The following is a 19,730-nucleotide window of genomic DNA, read 5'->3' as shown; positions in this document are numbered from 1 at the left end:
AGTACAATATAACAATTCAGCAGACACATTCTCTGCCCACGACAATCTTACAGTCTGTGAGCTTACTACCCTCCCTGATCTGTCCCAGCCCCTCTCTCAATCAATTAACCACAAATGTTTACTGAGCACCTACTATGTGCAGAGCACCGTGCTAAACTCTCGGAAGAATACTAGAGAGTCAGTAGACACGATCCTTGCCCTCAAGGAGTTTCAATCTAAGAGTTAGCTGAGTTGGGGTGGCGACTTGTGGTGGGGGGGGGGCGGTGGGGAGGAGGAGGAAACAGGATTTAATGCTTTGGAGGGAGGGGAGATTGGAAGACCGGTTGAAGGGAGAGCCAAGTTGGAAATCTTTTCCGTGTTTGGGTTGGTGGCGGGGTTGTCAGGGGAGGTTCCAGCGTGAAATGGGCTAGTGAGGAGACAACCCGAGACCTGAGACGATTTGATTTGCAGGGTTAGGAGGCAGAGCGGTATGGAGAGATTGAGGAGGTTTAAAAGTCACTGAGGAACCGTTTAAGAGGGGCGAGGGGGAGCATTCCCTCTTCAGTTTACCGCTGACCCGGGGCTTCCCCGAATCCAAACCGATGTGGATTTTTTTTTTCTTTTCTTGCAAACGAAATGCCCGGTCCTCTCTCCCGCCCCCTCCCATCCACCCCTTTCAGCCCTCAGTGTGTTTGCTCTTGACTTCATCCACTAAGTCAATAGTTTCGGAGCCGCTCTCATCCTCACAGAGCCGGGGAGCCCCGCGTCCCCTCCCTGTTTTCTTCTCGGGATAATGGGGGCTTTTTGTTGTCTAATCAGTCTCCTGAGGGGCCGGGAGGCAGATAGAAAACCTCGGCGTTTGTCGGTGAAAATGAAAGCTGGATTAGGCAAAGCCCGCTGCACACTCCATAGTAAAGGCGGACAACTATTCGCCCATTCAAAGTCCCGGTCGGGTTTGGTTACTTTATCTTTAAAGTTGTTTGTATTTCTAAAGTGGCTATTGAGGCGGGGAGAGGGATGGGCAAGGCCCGATCCAAGGGAGGTGGGGAGGGGGGCGCACACATAAAATAAAAGCGGGGAGGAGGGAGAACGGGAGGATAGGGGGAGGGGGGGTGGGGGAGGAGGGAGCCGGAGGAAGGGAGGGAGAGGAGCAGGCAGGTCCCATAACAATAATAACAATGATATTTAAGTGCTTACTATGTGCCGGGCACTGTACTAAGCGCTCTGCCACTTTTTAACTTCTCTGTGCCTCAGTTCCCTCCTCTGTAAAATGGGGATTTAAGATTATGAACCTTGTGTCCAACCCGATTATCTTGTATCTACCCCAGCCTTTAGAACAGTGCCTGGCGCACAGTAAGTGCTTAACAAATACCATCATTATTAATTATTATTATCATTATCATTACATTGGATCCGGTCCCTTGTCCCCACGTGGGGCTCACAGTCTCAATCCCTATTTTACCGAGGAGGAAACTGAAGCACAGAGAATTGAAGTGACTTGCCCAAGGTTACACGGCAGACAAATGGAGGAGCTGGGATTCGAACCCCTGACCTTCTGACTCCCAAGACCGTGCGCTGGCCACTACGCTATGTCCCCGTCCCAGGGGAGAGAGGGCAGGGGGCGGAGGAGGTTTTGGGCGGGCACAGAGAGGGAGGAGGGAGAGGGAGTCAGGGGGCAACACTAACCACTCTCTACTAAAGGGGAAGAGGAAAGTTCATTCATCCATTCAACCGTATTTATTGAGCGCTAACTGTGTGCAGAGCACTGGACTGAGCGCTTGGGAAAGTAGAGTACTGCAATAAAGAATGAAAATCCCTGCCCACAACGAGCTCACAGTCTCGGTTGCGCTCAGGAGACGGCGTGGCGGCCACATCAGATGCCAGGGACGGGGGACTGGCCAATTTCCACTTCTATGTGTGGGGTGGGGGGTAATTTTTTGGGGGGGAGGGGTGTTTTTATTTCGTTTTATTTTTCGAGAGACGGTGACAGCCTGAACTGGCGTCCCCTCTGAGCGTGAGCCTGCCGGATCGGAGGTGGAGGGAAGATGACTTTTGAAGGGAAAAGGACGGGGGATAAGGGGGAACTTGGTCGGATTTATTCACTAAGAAATTGGATTTCTCCCCCGAGGAGATGCCTCGCCCCCTCTCTTCCGTCGGATCCCTTCTCCTCTTCCACCCTCTCCCCAAGCTGCCTGAAAGGTCAATACAATCATAATAATTTGTCCCTTCACCTAGCACTCCCCCTCCTCCCCCCTCCCTCGGACGACCGCCGTTTGGGGAGGGAGGAAGGCTTTTTATCTTTGACTTTCTCCATCGGACAAGAGGGAGGGTTGTGTTCTGGGGATTGGGAGGCCAGGAACAGAAAGAGGGAAGAGAGAGGGTGGAGGGAAGAAGAGATGGGGGAGGGAGAAAGAGCTACCCTCCCATCCGCAATCAAAGTACTGATGTTGTTCGCAGGTTCTTCGGGCCAGGGGCTAGACAATATTCTCGTTAAGGGGGACGAGGGGCAGAGACTGGGCAAAGGAAGCTCCAAGCTAAAAAAAGAAAGAAAGAAAAAAATCCAACTTTCCTCGCAGCAAAAAGTGGGGGGCGCTAGGACCCGGGCCAGAGGGTTAAGATCATTGATCCCCTATAATTAGGGAGATGGAAGACGGGAGAAGGCAGAATATCTCCGCTTTCCCTCCCACCCTTGGAAACCCCCAGCTACGCTCCCACGGGGAGACGTTTGGTCCTGATCCCTTTTCTAACGAAGTTGGGGAAACCAATTCAATCATTCATTCAATCGTATTTATTGAGTACTTACTATGTGCAGAGCACTATACTAAGCGCTGGGATAGTGCAATAAACAGACACAGTCCCTGCCCACATCTCCCCGGGATATAAACCCCCCATCTTCCCCCTCCTCTCCAGAGCATCATCCTGGAACTCCGAGCGGCGGCGTCTGCGGAAATCTCTGTAGTGTAGACCAGGTCTACACTGGGGAAATGAGACAAAGTAGGAAAACCAAAGATTCGGAGCATTCAGGCCCAAAGTGAATAGCCAGAGAATCACGGAGAATGCGTTTCGTTTAAATTTATACGAATATTCGACGCGATTATCCTCTCTACTTTTCTAAGGTCCACGTTTCCCATCCCGGAAAAGTTCGGAATAAGCCGAAGCTTTTGTCCCGTTCTCCGAGCTATATTTCCTTCCTCCCTTTCGGGTGTTAGCGTTTTCCCCCGCCTTTTTTCCTGCTCTCTAAAGAGCCAGGTAAAGCTGCCTTATCTTCGGGGTTCTTACCCCTCTTTCCCCTCACCAACGCGTCCCGTTTTTACCTCGGCCTCCGCCTTCCCAAAGGGAGTCTCCCGGCTACCAGATCTGAGTCTCGCTGCACCTAAAGCTTGGGACCCCAGCCCCCCATTCTCTCCCCGTACTGTCCCCCAAAGTTACAAAAGGCTGCTGGCGGGGTCGCCCCCCCCCCCCCACACACACACATTGCAGACTGGATTGCAGCTGGATAAATTGCCCCGTCTCTCTTCTCATCCCACCCCACCTTCCCAAAGTTCTCCCCTAGGGGAGGACCGGGCCTCACCATTTCATTGGGGGGGGGGGGACTTTGAGGTCGGAATTGGCTGCCAGGAGAGTTTTTTCAAATCCATCCCGACCCGACCGCTTGGGTTTGGGGGCTGGGTTGGTCTGGGGCACACAAAGATGACCAGAGTTCAGGCAGGGGTTTCATAACTAGTTTCTCCCCCAACCCACCCCCCACCCCTCTTCTTCTTCTTCTTCTTTTTTTTTGAAGGCCCGGGGCCTCTTTGATCTGCGATCTTTAGGCTCAGACAAAGACTGCAGTGAAGGCGAAAGAGTCCCGAGGGCCTTCTCCCCCGGCCCCTCCTCCCTTCTGCCCCCGGAGCCGGTCGGGAAGACCCCGGGCCGCATCCAGTGTTCTTGAGGGTCACGCCAAGGGCTTCCTTCCAGTTTTAGAAACGGTTCCGAGGGTCGAATGAAAGGCCAGGAGCAAACCTCTGGCAGGGGGCACACGTAGCCCGAAAGCGATGAGGAGCGGGGGGCTTTGGGGACTCGGTTCGCTGGGCTCGTCCCTAGAAGTCACCCCCGAAAGCCCCACACTGGCTGGGCGGAGGGGAGAGGGGTCACAGCCGCGTCCTTCTTCCTCGGAGGCCAGGGGAAGAGCTCCCATCATCTCAGCTCCGGGCTCAGATGGCTTAGTGGAAAGAGCGCGGGCTTGGGAGTCAGAGGTCGTGGGTTCTAATCCCGACTACGACACTTGTCTGCTGTGTGACCTTGGGCAAGTCACTTAACTTCTCTGTGCCTCGGTTCCCTCATCTGTAAAATGGGGATTAAGACTGTGAGCCCCACGTGGGACAATCTGACGACCTTGTATCTACCCCAGAGCTTAAAACAGCGCTTGGCACATAGTAAGCGCTTAACAAATACCGTAATCATATTATTATTATTATTATTACTATCCGCTGCTCTTGTCCCTTGAGGTCGGGAAAACTGAAGCTTCCGGCCGCTGCACCAGAGCAAGAGACGGGAACCCTCCCTCAGCCCCTCAGTATTTAGGTCCAGATCCGTAATTTATTTATCTATATTAATGTCTGTCTTCCCATCTAGACTGTAAGCTCTTTCGGGGCAGGCAATGTATCTGCCAGCTCTGTATATTGTTATACTGTACTCTCCTAAGCGTTTAGTACAGTGCTCTGCACACGGCCAGTGCTCAATAAATACGATTGACTGATTGAACCCTCAGGCGTCTCCTGGGGGAACTGTCTGGCAGTCTCTTCCCTATCAGCACACGCAGAGCCCAACCGGTAAACGCTCAGTAAATACTACTGATCGATCGATGAGGGAGTTCAGCCAGGTGTTGAAGGGGAGATTGCGAAAGAAGGGAATCAGAGATCCGCTCTGTGGAGGGAAAGGAAGAAAGGGCTGAGGGCTGCGAGGGGCACTCGAGTTGGATAGGGTGGGGTGGGGATGGGTCGCCAGAATATATCTATAATTCTATTTATTCTGATGGTATTGACACCTGTCTACTGGTTTTGTTGTTTGTCTCCCCCTTCTAGACTGAGCCCGTTGCTGGGTAGGGACCGTCTCTACATGTTGCCGATTTGTACTTCCCAAGCACTTAGTACAGTGCTCTGCACACAGTAAGCGCTCAATAAATACGAATGAATGAGTGAATGAATGACTGAATCCAGATTCCGGATCTGGGTGATAGGGAAACCCGTCCGCAAACCCGTCTTCCTCCCCCCGGGCCCCCCAACACCATCTCCACTCTCTCTGTGGCCCTGCCTATCTCTGGCCCTCCGGGGTTCCCCACCCCCTTCCTCCGCCACCGGTCTATGGAGTGGGGATGATGACCCGCTCGCTCTCCCTCCCCTCCAGAGATACCTTAAAATGGACGATGCGCTGGGAATTAAATGTGGTGTGACGGGCATCACGCAAAAAATGTCAATTTTTAAGATCGATAAACATCCCCTCAGCTACCAGGAGATATGGAATACCCACTGCTCCGTCTTTTTTGTTTGTTTATACAGATGAACCGTGATTCTCCTCTCCAATCTTCGCTCCCTCTGGCACCTTTCTCTGGGGACTTACGGATTCAAACCCAAAAGTTGAGGCGTCCGGGCCGGACCAGTCCAAACAGCGAAAGGTCAAGACTCCGGTAGGCACAGACGCCCTGTCCCGCGATCCGGCCTCTATCTTGGGTTGAATTCGTTTTGTATCAGGGTCAACGAAACCGTTTCTGATAAGGCGAAGTGAGCGCGTGTCAACGCTTCAAGTGGCTCCTTCCCCTTAATTGATGGCTCCATCTCGCTCTCCGACTCTCTTTCGCTGCCCCTTTCTGTCTCTGTCTCTCCTCTCACCCCCTCGTCTGTTTCTGATTCTCTGATTCTCTGGGTCTTCGTCTCTCTCAGTCTCTGTCTCTCTGACTTTCCCTGTCTCTCTGTCTCTGTCTCTGACTCTCGCCACCTCTGACTTTCTCTCTATGACTTCGCTGCCTCTCTCTCTCCCTGACTCTCCCTTGTCTCTCTCGTTCTTTGCGTCTGTGTCTCTGACTCCCAATCTCTCTCTCCCTCTCTTTGTCTCTCTCTCGACTCTTTATCTCCCTCTTTCTCCTTTCCACCGCCGACCCTCCACACCCTCCCCATCCATGTCCCTTCGTGTCCGTCCAGGACAGAGATAGCTCTGTCTCCCTGACTCTCGTTATCTCTTTCAGTTTCTCTGACTTTCGTCACCTCTGACTTTATCTTTAACTTTCGCTGCCTCTCTCTCCCCCTACTCTCCCTTGTCTCTCTCGTTCTTTGCGTCTGTGTCTCTGACCTCCAATGTTTCTCTCCCTCTCTCTTTGTCTCTCCCTCTTTCTCCTTTCCACCCCCGACCCTCCCCACCCTCCCATCTCTGTCCCTTCGTGTCCGTCCCAGGTCTCCTATCTCGATCTTTCCGGTTTTCCATCTCCTTCACTCTCTGGGTATCTCTCTGTCTCGATCTGTTCGCGTCTGTCTCTAACTCTCTCTTCCGTCTATGTCTCTTTGTTTTTCTTTCGTCACTCTGTCTTTCTAAATTTCTTCCTCGGTGTCACTAATGTGGGTGGGGTCCAATCTCTCCCGGACGCCCAGCATCTTCCCTGAAGTGACTTGCCCTAAATCACACAGCTGACAAGTGGCGGAGCCGGGATTAGAACCCATGACCTCTGGCTCCCAAACCCGTGCTCTTCCCACTGAGCCACGCTGCTTCTCTCATCCCCTCCTCCATCATTCAGAAGGTCACCGGCTGACACGTTTCAGGTCTTTTTGTCTGATTCGGGCCCACCACACTTCGATAACTGCCTTGGCACCTTCCGGACAGCGGTCTGTTGTCCCCTCAACACACACACAAACACTCTGCACTTTGCCCTGTCACCTTCAGCCAGTGGAAAGCCTCAACTGCGCACTGCTCTGTCACCCTCCCTCCAGTGGACAGCCCCCACTGCACACTGCCCTGACCCCAGCCCCTGTCTCCGGCGGTGTCCCCATTGTTCTGAGCCCGGCCCCTCTGAGGATGATTTTCCCCATCCGGGGGCAATCTGGGGTCCGAGTGACTACGGGAGTAACTAATGATGATGATGGTATTTGTTAAGCGCTTTCTATGTGCAAAGCACTGTTCTAAGCTCTGGGGAGGTTACAAGGTGATCAGGTTGTCCCACGGGGGGGACTCACAGTTTTAATCCCCATTTTACAGATGAGGTAACTGAGGCACAGAGAAGTGAAGTGACTTGCCCAAAGTCACACAGCTGACAGTTGGCGGAGCCGGAATTTGAACCCATGACCTCTGACTCCAAAGCCCGGGCTCTTTCCACTGAGCCACGCTACCGGCCTCTCACCTCCTCACCCCTTTAGACACCTGCCCTCCCGGGCAGACGGCCGAGATTCTGGACTCCCACGAGTCTGGGGTTAGGAGAGTGAACCCCCCACACACATTTCCCTTCCCACTCTTCCCCTTCTCCACGTCTCCTACTTCCCTACTCACTCCTCCCTGACCCCTGCAAACCACCCCCCCCCTTTCCATCTCCAACTCCCTCCCCTTGGCCTCTCCATCTCCCTCCTTCCCCTCACCCCCCACCCCAGTTCTTTGTTTGAAGTTCAGGAGGGAACTTTTTAATAGTGGCTATTTTCCCCCCTTAGGTCATCGTTCTGCCTTGATTTGATTTGGGGATCGGCGGCCTCCTTCCCGCACTGCGACCCCTACCCCGCCCGAAAACCTCCGGAGAAGGTCAAAAAAATGGTGACCCCGCTTCAACGTTTTCCTCTTTTTAACCAACATTGGCCTGAAAGATTTTTTTTTGGGGGGGGGGGCGGGAGTGGGGAGGGGAGGTAGGGGGTGGAGGGAGGGCCACCCCTCAATCAGCAAAATTGCAACGGAACCGTTCCCTCCTCACTTTCTCCTTGAGGCTCTGAGGCCTCTGAGCCAACCCTTGCCCCTGCACGCCCCAACACCCCCAACCCCAAATCTCTCCCACACCTTCGGCCCTGACCGAGTAGAAATCTGGGAGTTAGAGAGAACTCTGGCGAAGAAAATGAAAAAGTTACGGAGGAATCTCATGGCTTCTAGATTTCACTCTTATTTTGTCTGCGGGCATATAACAACCACCATTTTCACAGAGACTTGATTTTTTTAATGCCCAAATAAGCACTTCACAGCTTTAAGGCTAGTGTTATATGTGCTTTAAAATCCTGCCATGTAAATTCCACTGAAAATTCGGAAAGCTGTGAAAGGGGGAGGGTGTGTGTGTGTGTGGGGGGGGGTTAATCCGAGTTTAATGCTATGATGCCGTCACAGGACCGGGTTAGTCTGATTGCGTTATCTCTCCCCAACATTTGAGTCTCCCATATTTCACCCAGCCAAATAGCTGCGAGAGAAGTGCAGATGGCGGCAGCCGCCGCGCCTCAGGAAAATGTTATTAATATCTAAATAACTTCCCAATACTGTCTGGTAAATCTCCCCTTCACCATTCCAAATGATGAATTCGTTTGAAGTCTTCCCCGGCCTCATCTTTTCAATGTTTCTCTCTCGCTTTCTCCCTCTCTCCTCTCTTTCCTCTTCTTAACCAAGCTTATTTCAAACTGGTAAATATCTAATGCCTTTAACTACTTTGCGGCCGCACACAAGACTCATGTGCAAAGCCTTGAAAGAGTAGGTGTATAGAGATGTCTCTAGGTACCCCCCCCACACACACACACACCCCTCAAATGCACGCATCCTACTGGTATATCCACATCCCCGAGACACCCACCTCCACAGCCCTTTGGAAAGCTTGGATTTGGATTATTGACAAGTTCTGACAGTGAATTCCAATTTCAATCCCCTCCCTCTCCTTCGTTGAGCCATCAGATCTAATACGGTGTGTTCAGAAATCTCCCTTTCCAATGTAGAAACCCCCTTCCCTCCTCCTCCCTCGCCCCTTCTCTCCATTCTTCAGAATTCCCGCTGCAGAACTCACCGTCCGTCTGGGGCCTTGCCCTCTCCCCGCTGGATAATTGTTCTCCCCCTCCCCTCCTTTCCCCTCGTTTAAAGTTTGTTTTCAAAATGTCTCGTATTAGATTATGCCTCGTTTATTCCCCCTCCAACCTTATCTCCCTCTGTCTCTTCTCTCCTTCCCGTCACACTCGATTTAGGAAAGAGTTTATCTTGCAAACATTTGCCTACTTTGTTTATTTACACCGGGTTCTGAGGCTACCAGCTCGCGAGAGCCCGTGTTTGCCTTTGTAATTGTTATCTCTCTTTATTGTTGTACTTCATTTGTTCAGCTCTCTCTTTTGGGGATGGAGGGGGGCGGGTGGGGGGGGGATGGTGCGTGTCAGCGTTGAATGAGAGCGCTCCCTCGCATCTCCTTTGCTGGGACTTCTCTCTCTCTCTCTCCTCTCTCTCTCTCGCCCCCCGTCCCCCCTCCATCCCCCGCAAACCGCCCACTCCCTCCCCCCGCCCCCGCGTCTCGCTGAATATTCACGGAGGAGCCCAGGCGAAAGCCACAGAATTGCCTGACACCCTCCTATCTTTCTCTGGCCTCCATTATGCCAGGTTGATCCTCCTCTGAACGGTCACAAATCCCGCCTGGTCTCTGTTTGATTAGATTGCCAACCCGGGGTAATCCTTTGATTTTGTGAAGTGTCAATTACTTCTCTCTAAACACACATTTACAGAGGCGGGAGCTTGTTGGTTTAAATCAATGCAGATTGTTTCTTGATAAATTGACTGATATCTGCTCCCCTTCCCCGGCTCCCTCCTCTTCCCCTCCCTCCTCTCTCCCCCCCACCCCAATCTTCCCACCCCCGCTCGCCCTTTCAGAGAACAATAGCACTTCCAGGTGTGAAACCGAAAATGGAGCGGAGACCGAGGGGAGAGGCTCCCCCTTCCCCTATTCATTCGCTCCCCCGGAGCCTAATTAAATTTGGCAGGTCCTTGTACACACAATCAAAACAGCTTCCTTCAATGTAGCGAACCACCGAAAACCGCATTAGCAGCCTCCGCCGCTGCCAAATTAAATTGTTGCCACCTCCTTTTACAAGTGTCTAAACAGACACTCTGCGCGCTCTCCCCTCTCTTCCCGTCCCGCTCCCCTCTCCGCTCCACACTTGGATTGCCCGTTCCTTCTTCCCCGCTATTCCGCCCTTCGCCCATCCCGCTCCCGGCCCGGTTCTAACACCCCTCTCCTGCCCGCAGATCTCAGCATCGGACGCCGGGGTCTCTCTCTCTCCCAACTCGAGTGATGCTTGCAATGTCTTGGAGGGAAAGGGTTGTGTCTACTCCCTCTATTGTCCTCTCCCAAGCGCTCAGGACAGGCGCACGGAAAACGCTCAGTAAATACCACCGATTTGATTGTTGGACTGTGAGCCCACTGTTGGGTAGGGACTGTCTCTATATGTTGCCAACTTGTACTTCCCAAGCGCTTAGTACAGTGCTCTTCACACAGTAAGCGCTCAATAAATACGATTGATGATGATGATTGCCCTCAAACCGCTTCGTTAGCCCTCCCCTTCCCAGACGGGCACATTCTCCTCGGCTTCGGCCTCGGGATTCAGGGTGGCTTGGCCCTGCCTTTTCTGTCCGCTTGTCTGTCCGAGACGGGGCGAACACTGTTGTGAGCTGGACGGTTTTCCAGCTCGATTTGATTCCCCTTCTGCCCTTTTCCCGCCTCGCTCAAAACCGAGGCTGGACGGAGCCGGAGGGGGAAGGTGAAAACTACCCCGACGCTCCTCCGCCAGGTGAGAGATCCTGCGCCCGAGCCCCGCCGCCCTACAACACAACAACAGCAACAATCGTAATAATTCAGTCCTAACAAGGATAAGAGAAAAAAAAATAAGGACGGCCTCATGAATATCAGCCCAAGGCGAACAGGAGTGAGCTGTTCAAAGATGAAAGTGCAGAGAAATAAAGGCTCAATTTAATCTGCCTTAAAACCCTTCAACTTAACGTTTGTGCTTCCAACTCAGAGAGTGAGCACTGATTGCGGATAAATAGTTCCTTACCATGCCTCGAAGCTATTACACCCCTCTCCAACACAGTCCCTATTCAACAGCCCCAGTTTTCATTACCAGCTCTAATAAGTCTTAACATTATTAAATGCCAACCAGATGATAGAAAGAAACGGGCGCAGAGAAGATTCTCTCTTTAGCGCTTAAAGAGGAGAGCTTTTAAACCCCACGTCTCCCGCGGCTCCCCGCCAGCAGAGTCGCTAACGCCAGGGAAGGCATTTGTCAGGAGCAAGAATCCAAAACAAAGTTTTGCCTGAGCCTCTCCCTGCTCTCTCTCTCCCCCCGTCTCTGCCTCGCTCTGCCTCTCTTTCTCCAGAGAACAGGAGGCCGGGGTCACGGATTCAGACCCCGAATCGTTTTCAATTTGTAGAGAGCTACACCCAACACGCACGTACAAAAACGCGTGCGCGGACACACACACACCGCAAAAGCAACACAGCCACATCAAACCTTCAAGCTGGCCCTACACGTGTCGGGGCACACTCGGCAGAAACAACGCAGACCTGAGCCCGGTGTTGGGGAGGGACCGTCTCTATATGTTGCCGGTTTGTACATCCCAAGAGCTTAGTTCAGTGCTCTGCACACAGGAAGCGCTCAATAAATACGATTGAATGAATGAATTAACCCACAACACACACATGCACACACACACACACACAATCAGACACACAATCCGGTACTACAGACCCACGAAAACACCAGTCCTCGCCTCCCCCACGTCCGGTTACTGGAGTTTATGGGGGAGTCCTCCGGTTAGGCCAGGGGATGCCCGCCCCATCACAACGGTCGCCTTTCGCTAAAAGCATCACACTTTCCTTCCAGATCAACTGACCTCCCCCCTCTCCCTCCAGGCCGCTTTCAGCCCCCGTGTTGTCCCTGTCACTTGGAGGCCCCGGGAAGCGGTAGGAAGACCTTCGACCCTCAGCAGCTCCCGGTTTCGGACCCGATTACGCCGTTCTCGGGTTGGGCTCCTAGTTCTCCGCGGTGTTGTGCGCCTTCTCAGACCCCAGAGAACCGTTTCCTCCCACCGCCCTCCACCGCCCCATCCCGCAGAAAAACAGCTCCTGTGACACGTTTTAAATAGCGGAACCTTCCCCGCAAAATCTCGACTTTTCCTAAAAAAAGAGGCTTCTCCTCCATGCAGCGCCGCTAGGAACCGAACTCCCTAAACCCCCTCATTTGGGAGCTATTTATGGCAGTTCTCGAGGGTGTGTTCCCCCTAACTAAACGCTCTCGACCTTCTCGAAAAACTCCAGGAAAGTGGAACAAAACCTCGAGACACAATGGTTTCATTTGCAAAGAGCCCTGACCCCGCTGGATCAGAAAACATTTCGCGGCATCCACCGGGCCCGGCCCCTCCAGCTCGACGCCTTATAATATTCCTAAACTGTCCGAACAGCAGGGAGTTTTGAATAATTTATCTCCTTTTCTTCCCCGCGTTGCTCTTTTGTCTCGGGACCCCTCTCCTCCTTGCAGGTTATTGAATGTCAATGGCGCTTACCCCCCCTCTCTCTCTTCTCTCTCTCTCTCTCTCTCTCTCTCTCTCTTCCTCTCTTTCTCTCTCCCTTCTCTAAACTGTTTGCTTTTGTCTCCTCTGAAAGCGTCAATAGACCCTCTGGTCTTTGTCCCTAAAGTTCACTTTCAAGGTCGGGAGGGGAGAAGGAAGAGGGGTCCCGAGACAAAATATAATTGGAAGGAGGCACCTGGGGCGGGTTCGGGGACAATTTTTGGTCGTCATTTCGTAGTCCTGTCACCCTCTCCTCCGCATACTGCTTGCTGTGTTTCGATGTCTGCCCCCTCCTCCCTGGCCCCCTTTCGCTCAGGGCTCCAGAAGGAATTCGCCTCTCTTGACCCCGGAGGTCTCCCCACCAAAATACAAGCGCCCGATTTGTTTCCCCTTTTAAAGCCCGAAACTTGGGCCCAACCCGACAGGGAGGCTTCGGCTGGGCACGGGACTGATGTGTCCGTTTCTCGGCGGTCCTGGGGAAAGCCAAGGGGCGGTGCGGCGTCCCTGGAAGACCGTCCTGGCTTAGACACTGAGCTTTCGCTGCTATGATTTTTCCTCCCTCCTCTGACTCGTCACCCCCTCTATCTCCATCCAGAATCGCTTTAATGGGTTGCTTGTGTCAGAGTCAAAAATCTCCCAAGTAGCCCCAACAGGGGTTGGGGGAGACATATTTATATCTGTAATTTTATTTATTTATATTGATGCCGGTCTACTCGTATTGATGACTTGATGCTTGTTTAACTTGTACTGACGTCTGTCACTGCCCTCTCTAGACTGTGAGCTCGTTGTGGGCAGGGACTGTCTCTATTGCTGTATTGTATTTTCCCAGGCGTTTAGTACAGTGCTGTGCACACGGTAAGCTCTCAATAACCACTTGTTTGCTGTGTGACCTTGGGCAAGTCACTTCACTTCTCTGGGCCTCAGTTCCCCAATCTGCGAAATGGATTGAGACTATGAGTCCTATGTGGGAAAGAGACTGTATCTCACCTCGTATCTCTCCCGGCGCTTAGAACAGTGCTTGGCACATAGTAAGCGCTTAACAGATATGGTAATTATTAATAAATACGATTGAGTGAATGAATAAATGAATGAACTCCTCTCTCAGGGTTCCTTTCCTCTTTAACTCTCTTGTCTGATCCTCCCCTCCTGATTTTCCTTCTTCCCTCCAGAGACACTCTCTTCCTACTCCAGGAGAGGATGGGGAACAGATCCCCTTTGACTCCCCTCACCAATCTCCTTTCCTCCTAAGGGGCTCGTTTCCCTCCCACTCCCCTGCCAGGCGTGTTCCTCGATCCCACGCAAGGGCAGTCCGGGACCAACGCCCCGGGGATAAACGGGAAGATTCCTCGGGGTCTCAGCAGGCCTCTCTATTCAGAAATGCTGCCTTTTCCTCTCCCCACCATCCTCGCCTTCGGGCACCCCTCCAGCCTCTCTCTCCTCCCCATCCACCTCCTCCTGAGCCACAGACCCCGAAAGAGAGAGGCGCTTCGCCCGCGCTCTCTAATTGATATTGATTGCGCAGATCGGTCAACTGTCAGTCTGAGTTTCAAGGGACCGTTTAGAAAGCGGCAGAAAAATCTGTTTAACAAATTCATTTAGGGAGTAGCAAAACCTCCCCCTTACCCGCTCCCCACTCCTCCCCCTCCTTTCCGCCGCCTCAAGTTTCTGTAAATAATTGATCGAGACGGGACCCGAACAAAAATACCAACACCTCAAAAGCAACACCACACCAATCCTCGAATCCCCTATTCCCACCGAAACAGCATACCCCGAGCTGCCCCATCCGCTTCCCTTGTTGGAAGATGTGAAGATAGCTAGAAAGTGGATTACAATTCAAGCTTCCCAGTTTACTTCAGAGCGATGGGGCAGGAGAGGGGAGAGAGCGAGGCCCAGATCCCACTAGATCCCGCTAAATTTGGAAGGGTTCCTCCCCGATGTCCCTAAAGCACCTCCCCGTACTGGAGTGGGGCTCCTCATTGCTCAGTCGCATTAGCGAACGAGGGAGTTGGGTCTTCCCTCTCCCTCTCTCCGGGGCCCGGGATCACCGCAAGTGAGCTGAAGAGAGGAGGGTCCCGGGGTGGGAGAGGGAGAGGGGACCGGGAGTGGAGGAGTGTTGAGGGGAGGGAAGGTGGTGGTGGTTGGGCTTCGCGCTACCTTTGTCGCCCAGGATGCCGTCAATGCTATGCTTGGCCTTCTTCTCGCCGTCCTCCTCCTTCTTGTCGCACTCGTCCTCCTCTTCTTTCTTCCCGAACTTGATTCTGAGCACGCGGCTAATCGAACTCACTAAACCTCAGAAATTCAAAAGCAAAAGAGAAAGTATAAGTTGTTGGGGAAAGGGAGAGATTGCCAGGACCGACCCTCCCCTTCCCCCCCCCCCAAAGGGAAAGATTCGAGGTCTGTCTCAAAAGCAAGGATCTTGGGAAGGAACACACAGTCACTCACATACTAGCACAAAACTACATACTGATGTTTACATCTCCCAAACTTCCATGCCTCTATACGCGCATTCATTGACACAAAAAACACATTCACACTTTCGAACACTTAACTCATTCACCCACTCACAATCACACGGGCACATTAACAGACTCCCACTCCCATCACCCATCCACTTCAAAACATTTACAAACTTATTTTTCGTCATCTTTACCCACACTCGTCTTCTATGCACACCTACAAGCATACACCTACTCATTTTCACACCCTCCCCCGCACTCACATATAATAATAATAATGACATTTATTAAGCGCTTACTATGTGCCAAACACTGTTCTAAGCGCTGGGGGGATACAAGGCAATCAGGTTGCCCCACATGGGGCTCACAGTCTTAATCCCCATTTTGTAGATGAGGTCACTGAGGCACAGAGAAGTGAAGTGACTTGCCCAAAGTCACACAGCTGACAAGTGGCGGAGCCGGGATTAGGACCCATGACCTCTGACTCCCAAACCCGTGTTCGTTCCATTGAGCCACACTGCTTCTCTATCCCCTCGAATCCCCTGTGTGTCCGCCCATTTTGATCTGGTTATCCCTCCAAACGCAGAATTAAGGACACACATTGCACACTCTATTTCATGCGTAGATACAGCTCCATTTACACATTCAGTCCCTGGCCCTGTCACACTCAGACAAATGCGCGCTGACACATGCATAGAGCCTAACACGCTCATACACATATGCACTTAGCGCTCCCGCCCATCCGCGCTCACACAGTAGCCCCCTTCCTCCCCGTCCAGGCCCGACCTCGAGGCTGCGGTGCGGGTCCACGACTCTGCACACTCCCAGCAGGAGTCTGCAGAGCTGCTCCGGCCCCTGCCCCAGCTACTGCCCCTGCCCCAAACCCTGCCTCAGCCCCTGCCCAAACCCCTAATCCAAGTCCCGACCCAGCCTCCAATAATAATAATAACAATAATAACCATAATAGTAATGATGGTATTTGTTAAGCGCTTATTATGTGCCAAGCACTGTTCTAAGCGCTGGGGTAGATACAAGATAATCAGGTTGTCCCACATGGGGCTCACAGTCTTAATCTTCATTTTACAGATGAGGCAATTGAGGCACAGAGAAGTTACGTGACTTCCCCAAAATCACACCCCTGACAAGTGGGAGAGGCGGGATTAGAACCCATGATCTCTGACTCCCAAACCCGGGGTCTTTCCACTAAGCCACGCTCCCCCACCTCAGCTCTGACCCCAGCTCCAACTCCCGCGGGACGATGCTCCCAGGCCTGGACAGGACCCTGGGGGGTCGTATAGGGGTGGATGCAGGGAAGGCAGGGTAGGGAGGCCGCCTCCGGCTTACCCGGGATTTACCCCTCCGGACGGACCCGTCTCTCAGCACCGCCTGCCCCAACGCCGTAGAAATGGGGAATTCCCTCCCTTTCCCTTCCCCTCTCTCCTGTCATTCCCCGATGCTATGGCCTCCCTTCTTTCTTAGGCCAGTGACAGTCCCCACAACCCTTCTCTTCCCCCATCCCCTCCCCACCTTGAAGGCCCTGGGATGCGGTGGGAGGTGGGAGGAGGCAATGGGGGCGACACTTTCCTTGCGCCGGTCGATCCCCCCGCTTTCTCGGGGGCCCTCCGGGAGCCCAGGCTAGACTCCCTTCCTTCTTGGCTATCTTCTCACCTGAGGGGACGGTGCTGCGGTCGCAATGCCCGTCTTTCAGCAGTCGGTCCCGGATCTCCCAGCTGAACATGCCTGGGTTTTCCCGCTTGTACTCCTCGATTTTCTTCTCCACGTCTGGAGTGGCTACCTGCTTTAGGGGCCAAAGTGGGTGCAGGCAGGAGAGAGAGGACACAGAATCGCTTTTAATTGAAGCCTAGAATCGGGGGCCTCAGGGCCCCAGAGAGGATCTTTCCTCGCTCCCAGGATCCCCAGCCCCGGGCCTTAGGACACCTTTTTCCTCTGGCTCAGATTAGTTCTTGGGGCCGGTGGCTCTGGGGCAGGATGGACTAGGGGGGCGGGGGGATAGGGGAGGGAGAAAGAAATAGCTCAAGCTCCCGGCAATTCGGCGAGGGGGAACAGGGCCCTGGGGGAGTCTTTGGGCGAGCCGCCAAACGGAGCGGGGAGGCAACTTGTTGCTTGGGAAGAGATGTACCGGCCCGAGGATTTGGGGAGGAAGGTAAAGGGGGGTCTCTGAGGAAGGGGGAATATCAGGAGGGGGGAGTGAGAGCTCAATGCGTGCTCCCCAGTGCGCCCTGGACCAGGCCTGCACCACCAGGAAGAGCCAGGGCGTGGACCATCCGGATAATCAGGAAAATCCAGATTCGGATCACTTGTTTCTCTCCTGCAACTGGCACCTGGGTATCTCTTCCACTTTGGTGGAACGGTGAGGATTCCCACCCCTACTTTACAGAGAGGGATTTAGGTGTGATTCTTTAGGCCAGAGCTGGATTCCCCCTTCCTTACGACCCCTCTTCTGCCACCGCCGTACTCTCCGGTTGGGGCCGGGGGAGGCCTCGTTGGGTCCCGCGGACACTCACCCTGGGTTTGCTGCCTCCGATGGCCCCGGGCCGGATGGAGCCGGTCTCTTGGTAGCGGCACAGGATCTTGGAGACGCAGCCGTGGGAGACGCGGAGCTGGCGGGAGATGACGCAGGGGCGGATGCCGTGGTGGGCCATCTCCACGATCTTGTGGCGGATGTGGTTGGGCAGGGGTCGCCCGTTGATAAAGACCCCGCCGAGCTGGTTGACCCGGCCCTGGCCCAGCGGGGTGGACACTGGGGAGAACCAGGAGGAGGAGGAGGGCGGAGGGATGGGGTGGGAGGCCGAGAAAGGAAAGAGTAGCGCGTTAAAGAGGGGGCCACAGGACTCCATCCTATCCGTGAGGCCGAGGCCAGACCAGGCCGGACCCCTCTGGCTCCTTCCAGCTGCGGGCCCCACGGAACTGACCGCGCTCAATGTTGGGCCGTGCCCTTTGACCTCCAGGCCTCTCCATCTGCAGCTATGGGCGGCTCGACTCGAGGGGCTTGGAGCCGAGAAATTGGGGCGGGGGGAGAGAGGCTTCAGATTGGGGGCCCTTCCAACCCTGTCTCCCTGCTTCCCTCCACTAGAGCTCGCTCGACTTCTACCGGGCCTCTCTCCCTTCGAATCTGATTTGAGATGGGGAAGTGAAGACGCGGGTGGGAAAGCGGATTCAGCTCCCTTCCCCACCAGGGTCTCCGAGCTCCAGGGGAGCGTGAATATCGAGTTTACACCACCCTCAGGGAATTACAGTTGGCCATTTTAATCCGGGGATTTGGGGCCGGGTAAGCGGCCCACTCGGAAAATTAGGGACCGTACCCACCACGCTTCGCCTGTCATGGGTTGGTTAATTCAAGCTCAGACGGGATTCTTCGAGGGCCTGAATTATCCGTTGAATTTCAGGACTGTAAATCCGTCACCAAGGTTCCAAGCCCGAGGGAAGAGGCAGAAGAGACTGGGGCGGGGGGAGAAAAGCGGGCCGGGAGATCGTGGTATCCCGAGAAAGAGCCAGTAAGGTCGATAGGCCTGACTCCACAGACAGGGGTTTGGGGTTAGACCGGGCTCCGGGAGTGTGTGGGGGGCGGCTTCTTCCCCGTTGAATTTGGCTCTGATACGTTTATTTCGTTGTGCATTTTATTTTCCCGAAGACGGAAAGCCTGCTCGCTCCCGAATCCCGTTCCCGAGAGCAGCAGGCAGAGTGGGAGTGGGGGGAGGGCTCGTGCTTCCCCGTGGACCTCGAGATTTCGGACCGGGAGGCATTTAGGGAGGTGGAAGGGAGAGGGTGGGAGAGAGAAGTGTGGGGTATCCTTAACCGCGTGCCTAATGCAATGTCTATACCATTTTCTTCCGGGAGCCTGGGGGGCGGCCGAAGCTCTAATCCGGCCCCATCTCCCCAATTTTGGCACTCTCGCAGTGTATATCTTGCAGATTAATACGATTTCACAGCTTCCGAATGGAAGAAGCCGGCTGCATAATTGAAGGGGGAGGGAGGAGAGGGAAGGGAAGAGGGGGGCTCTGTTGGTGTCCCCCCACCCTCTTCCTTTGCAAAAGTGGGAGCCGGAGTTGCCTCCTGATTTAATAAGAAAGCTGCAGTCCTAATACGGAGTCACCGGGTGCGGCTGCGGGGCTATGCTATTAGCGGCCGAGAGCTGTCGAGTGGCCGATTTTATATTCAAGAGGCACTCCAGAGCCCGGCTCGCTTCCCTCCTCAGTATTCTCCGGCATGGTGTGCAAATATTGTCCTAATCCTCTGATCCGTCCCCTCGCCGTCTGTTTTACTTTCATTTGCTACAGAAAAGTACTTCGCCAAATCCCCGCAGCCCGGGACTTCTCCCCGCTGCGTGGCTCCGCACGAGTTTTCCTCTCACACTTGAGCACGGACCCGGCTCGCTCACTCCCCCGTTAATCCGCGCGCGGGGCTCCTGCTTGCTCCCCGGCCCGCTCCTGACACCCCCTCTCCCTCTCTCCCTTCTTCCTTTCCCTCTCCCCCATCTCTCTCCCTCCCAGTTCCCCTCTCCTTTTGATCCTTCTCCTCTTTCTCTCTCCCTCCCTCCAGAGAACGTGCAAAGTCATTGCAAAAAAACCCCTTCTCGCTTTGGCAGGGCTCGGAAAAGTTCCCTAAGACCCTTCCCCCAACTCTCATCCCTCGGGTTTCTACACCCCTCTCCCCCGGTGACAGCTTCAGCGATCTCTAATGAGCTAAAACAAATGTAGCCGGTCTCCCCCTGTCCGGCCCCGAGGGACCATCGACCCTGCCTGAGACCCTTTCGCT

The 19,730-nt window shown here is 53.9% G+C and overlaps 1 protein-coding gene across 2 annotated transcripts in view; it reads right to left on the bottom strand.

The window, feature by feature from the left end:
• PAX7 (paired box 7) overlaps positions 1–19,730 on the bottom strand; it is a 177,963-nt gene that overhangs the window by 157,453 nt on the left and 780 nt on the right. The window contains exons 2-4 of one of the 2 annotated variants that reach the window (XM_038746988.1): positions 17,480–17,715; positions 16,623–16,752; positions 14,653–14,787 (exon numbers count right to left, since the gene is read on the bottom strand). In XM_038746988.1, the coding sequence (XP_038602916.1) occupies positions 14,653–14,787; positions 16,623–16,752; positions 17,480–17,715 (501 nt within the window). The remainder of the gene's footprint in view (positions 1–14,652; positions 14,788–16,622; positions 16,753–17,479; positions 17,716–19,730) is intronic. The other variant, XM_038746990.1, reaches the window with a different exon arrangement.

The sequence above is a fragment of the Tachyglossus aculeatus genome, chromosome 5 (assembly GCF_015852505.1).
Source record: "Tachyglossus aculeatus isolate mTacAcu1 chromosome 5, mTacAcu1.pri, whole genome shotgun sequence".
NCBI lineage: Eukaryota > Metazoa > Chordata > Mammalia > Monotremata > Tachyglossidae > Tachyglossus > Tachyglossus aculeatus.
Note: the sequence above shows the minus strand (reverse complement) of the source record. Positions and strands in the feature narration are given on the sequence as shown.